Source organism: Notothenia coriiceps, unplaced genomic scaffold (genome assembly GCF_000735185.1).
Source record: "Notothenia coriiceps isolate Sejong01 unplaced genomic scaffold, NC01 NC01_scaffold00002840, whole genome shotgun sequence".
Lineage (NCBI taxonomy): Eukaryota > Metazoa > Chordata > Actinopteri > Perciformes > Nototheniidae > Notothenia > Notothenia coriiceps.
In genome coordinates, this window is record NW_011335541.1 from 1 (window position 1) to 4,567 (window position 4,567).

General features: G+C 42.9%; 1 protein-coding gene across 1 annotated transcript; it reads left to right on the forward strand.

Annotated features, from left to right (window-relative positions):
• The first annotated feature begins 2,384 nt into the window (after positions 1 to 2,384).
• Positions 2,385 to 4,127, forward strand: LOC104940940 (dickkopf-related protein 2-like). The gene is made up of 4 exons (XM_010765956.1): positions 2,385 to 2,552; positions 2,753 to 2,909; positions 3,363 to 3,491; positions 3,742 to 4,127. Exons 1-4 carry the CDS (start codon positions 2,385 to 2,387, stop codon positions 4,125 to 4,127), a joined length of 840 nt encoding a protein of 279 aa, XP_010764258.1.
• The last annotated feature ends 440 nt before the right edge of the window (positions 4,128 to 4,567 follow it).

Genomic DNA, 4,567 nt, shown 5'->3' on the forward strand with positions numbered 1-4,567 from the left:
CTGCCCGGCGCCTCTGCAACGCCTCGCGTCGAAAATAGACTTGCATCCTATTTTGAGCGGAGCCCAGTGCAGAGACGCTTCTGAGCCGCAACACGGCGCCTCTGGTGGAATAGCACCCATTGACTAGAGTGGCCGCGATCTTTGCGAACGCCTTCTATAGAGCTCCCTAAACTAATGTGGTGGACGACTTGAGATCGCGAGCGAATGCTCCCCGCGGACCGTTCTCAGCTGAAGCGTATGGTGCGAGACGTCATTGCAACACATTATGCTGTTTATAAAAAATGACAAAATTGTAATTTTCATACTACATTAAAAACATTATGCTCTCTATATATTGTCTTTATTATGCTTTGAACGGTGTCTCTGGCTTTGGCTATAGAGCGGCTCAAAGTATTTTGTCCGGCCGTTGTGAAGATTGCTTTGTTTATTGTCCTTGTTTTTTTTTTAACAAAGTATTTTCAATCATGGCGCGCGGATCAAACGTGTGACGTAATGTGGTGCGTTGCATTTAAAGTCCATTGCTGAACCCCCGTCTGGTAAGGGCTGCATTAATTACATGTGTATAATCAGAGACGACGAAAACCATTAAATATACACCAAAACGGTTATTAAGTCCAGCCAGCAAGTATTGTAATGACCTTAAGAAGTGCAGGGTAGTCGTTTTGTGAGTTTGTGAATCCTTTTAAGACATTAAAATACAACTTACTGGACTATGCTAGCTAGCAACTTACTGGACTATGCTAGCTAACGGCTACTAGGAGTGAATTGACTGAATGACACCTAATCTCTTATTAGGTGTCATTCAGTCCAAATTATTATTCCTTCATGTTTATGACAGATGTGTATCTTATGCACAGCCCTTCAAATATAGTGTTACTTTTATTTGTCAAATATAATCATACTTTACCTTTACTTGGGACATTGTTACAGCAAAAGTAAATAGCAACACTTTAATTAAGAGGCATGCCGACATTTAAGATAAAAATAAATAAATGACAATTAATGAAACTACACATCCAGGTGGAACACAAAAAGATAACACGAGTAAAAAGATACCTTGGCTAATTCTAAATAGTGTTTCTCTTCTTTCCACACAGGTCTTTCGAAGTTCCCATTTATATACCCCTGTGATCTGTGATTCTATCACCCACCCAAAAGGCACTTTTAAGAGCCACATTTGTTTTGTCAAACCATCCTTTTCAGTGTGCCTTGTCCCTACCTGTGTTGCTGTCTGTGTATCTCTCTCTGTCGCTCTATCTCTCTCTCTCTCTCTCTCTCTCTGTCCCTCTCTCTCGCTTTTGTATACTCACTCTCCCTCTCTCGCTTTTTCTAGATGATCTTGTTGAACAAGAAGAACAAGAAGAACTCAATAATGAGCTCCAAAGTCTTGATAAGCTGGAGGCAGCAGCACCAGTGAAGACACCTGAACCAATTGTAAAATGGAAAAAAGAGAGACGTCGATGGTAACCAAATCTTTGAGAGACCAAAAGCAAGTAGGAATCTGCCAAATCAGGGGGAGTATTTAATTTTCACCATATGTTGAAGAAATAGAATGTTTACTATCTAATGAGTATTACAACAACAGCATTACATGTATTCATTGATGTATAGGGAAAGCAATCGAAACAAAACCAACAGCAAACATTTTTACATTTGAAAGGTAATCTGACATGATTATAGCACTTGACCAGATTATTTGACTACATCTAATTCTATCTCAGATTACCTTTCAAATGTAAAAATGTTTGCTGTTGGTTTTGTTTCGATTNGGGGGGGGGGCGGAGCTGGGGTACACCTGTGAGCAGACATAAAGTGCACGAGGATCCGGGACCAGTTCACCTGAAGTCCTGCAGACAGACCAGCAGCACCTGAGAGTCTGGAGGCAGCAGAAACACACCGGAAGTGGGATTTAACTCAACTAACCGGGATTATTTCTTTCTTTCTTCATGTATTTTTTGTTGCCATTTTAACGTGATTCAGAGAAAAGGAACTTCTCTCTGAAAGCAACAGGTAGGATTTATCAATGTGTGTTTGTACCTGCTTGTCGGAATATAGGTTTTAAAATGACAGATATTTATACATTCTGTAAAGTTTCTCAAACACATCTGTATTTAACACAAGTTAAACAATGCAAAGGACATTTAAGATGGACGTTTCGCCTTGTGGTTTTTACTGAGGATATTGTTTTAATTTATAGGATTACTTTACGTTTTTAGGGAATTGGTTTAAAAAAAAAAAAATCGTTTTTAGTGTGATGTTTTATTGAAGAAGTGAAACGCTGTTATTTCTGAGGCTTATTTTACAAATGTTATAATTATTTGTAACTTTTATAACATTTTTGGGAGTTCTTCTCATGTATTTATTTGTCTGCCCCCTCAGCAGTCATGCACCCTCACTCGGTGCTGATGGTGAGTCTCGCGCTCGTGCTCGTGACGTGTTCGCGCGGAAGGGAGGCTCGTGTCAGACTGAACTCCATCCGCACGGTGATCCTGGGGGAGGGGCACGCGCTGCCGGTGAACAGGAGCACGTGGGAGCCCAGTCTGGACCTGACGGTGAGTGTGTGACGTCATGGCGTTATCTCTATCTTTGAGGTGATGGAACGTTGGATGCGGGAAGAGATACAATGTTTCACTGCAGCGTTCCAACGTTCCGTTACATCAACACCACGTTCCATTATCACACAGTACGGTCCATTATAATAAAGTCACGGTACTTTACATTATAATAAATGTTTCTGTGTTTGTCTGTGCAGCTGTATCAGTGCATGAGCGACCTGGAGTGCCGCGAGGGCAGCTACTGCCACGCCCCCACCAAAGGCCCCGCCCACTCCCGCTGTCAGACCTGCCGCAGGAGGAAGAGGCGTTGCCATAGAGATGGCATGTGTTGTCCTGGAAACAGCTGCAGCAACAGTAAGATTAATATATATATTATATATACTTTTTGAACTTGTACTGTCATATCTCTGTCATGTTATAGTGATATCTGAATGTCTTGTGTGTTTTATACCCTGTAAAAAGAACAGAAAAGTGACATTGAGATGATAAGAAAGTCAGAAATACGAGCTGCAAGTTTTATTTACTGTTTACAAATTATTTGAGGCAGAATGTCTCAGTATCTGCTAAAAATAAGAGCCGCACAACAAAGGGTTTCAAGTGTCATTAAAATGTCTAATGCACAATGAACACATTGCATTATTGCGTATCAGTAGAACAATGCTTTGAAATCAGTCTTTTTCAATATGCTCATGCTGATTACTAGAAATGATTTTCCTTTTATTCCTTTTTATTAGTTCAACAATTTAGCACATTTTCTGCGTTCATTTTATTCCGTCTATTCGTTGTAAACGCTCGTCCCTCCCTCAGATATCTGCGTTCCAGAGGACAACAGCTTTGTGTCTCAGACGATCCCCGACGGAGAGATGAGTACTCTGTCCAAGAAGAGAGGCTGGAGGAAGAGGAGCCGGATGGAGCCCAAAGGATCCTCCAGTAAAGGTGAGCTTCTTTCACTTTTAATTCATCAAATTATGTTTCATTGTTATAGTGTTTTATAATCTTTGCTTTTAAATGAGTGTTTTAAATGGCCATTTTATAATATGTTCCTGCTGCACTATTTCTTAATGCTCCTAATGTCTGAGTGAAAGGACTTTGAATTGCCTTGTGTTATAAGCTTCTTTGAGCATTACGAAAAGCGCCATAAAAGTCCAATGTATTATTATCTAATTAATTATTTCCATGTTTGCAGGTCAGGTGGGCGACCCGTGCCTCCGCTCCTCAGATTGTTCCGAGGCGTTGTGTTGCGCCCGTCACTTCTGGACCCGAATCTGTAAGCCGGTGTTGCGGGGGGGACAGGTTTGCACGCGCCACCGGCGGAAAGGGAACCATGGGCTGGAGCTGTTCCAACGCTGCTCGTGTGGGGACGGACTTAGCTGCCGGACGCTGCGAGACCCCGACGCCAAACCTTCATCGTCATCGCCATCATCTTCACTCATGGCGGCGGTGGCGAAGTCAAAGTTTGCAGCGTCTTCTTCTTCTCATCACACTTCACTTTCGTCCTCTTCTGCAGGAAAGTTAGCGTCGGCATCTCCAGACGTGGCGAAAACACGACTTCACGTGTGCCAGAAACGATAAGAGATTACAGATAGGATCAAAAATGAAGGGTGGACTTCCCTCTCTTTACCAGAGAGACTAGAGACAAACTGAGTTTCTTTACTTTACACTGCTGAGGGAGCGTTGAATAAGCATTCACACCTGTGGAACCCCCCTGGAACCCCCCCCCCCACCAGCCCAGACCACACACACCCACACACACACACACCACACACACACACACATCACCAACACCACACACACACACAGCACACCACACACACACACACACACACACACACACACACACACACACACACACACACACACACACACACGCACACACACACCTCCAGTGTCTCAATGCAAACGAGCTTCCTGTCAGGCGGGAGTGAAACTCTTTGTGGTTCAGATCTGGTTTCCTGCTCTTCTGTCTAGACGAGCAGAAACTGCTTTGAACTCCAGTTTGTCTTCACCTACAC

Coding starts and splice junctions, on each gene's coding strand:
- LOC104940940 (XM_010765956.1), top strand. CDS start 2,385: ATGCACCCTCACTCGGTGCTGATGGTGAGTCTCGCGCTCGTGCTCGTG. Junction 2,910..3,362: donor TGGAAACAGCTGCAGCAACA/GTAAGATTAATA, acceptor TCCCTCCCTCAG/ATATCTGCGTTCCAGAGGAC. Junction 3,492..3,741: donor CAAAGGATCCTCCAGTAAAG/GTGAGCTTCTTT, acceptor CCATGTTTGCAG/GTCAGGTGGGCGACCCGTGC.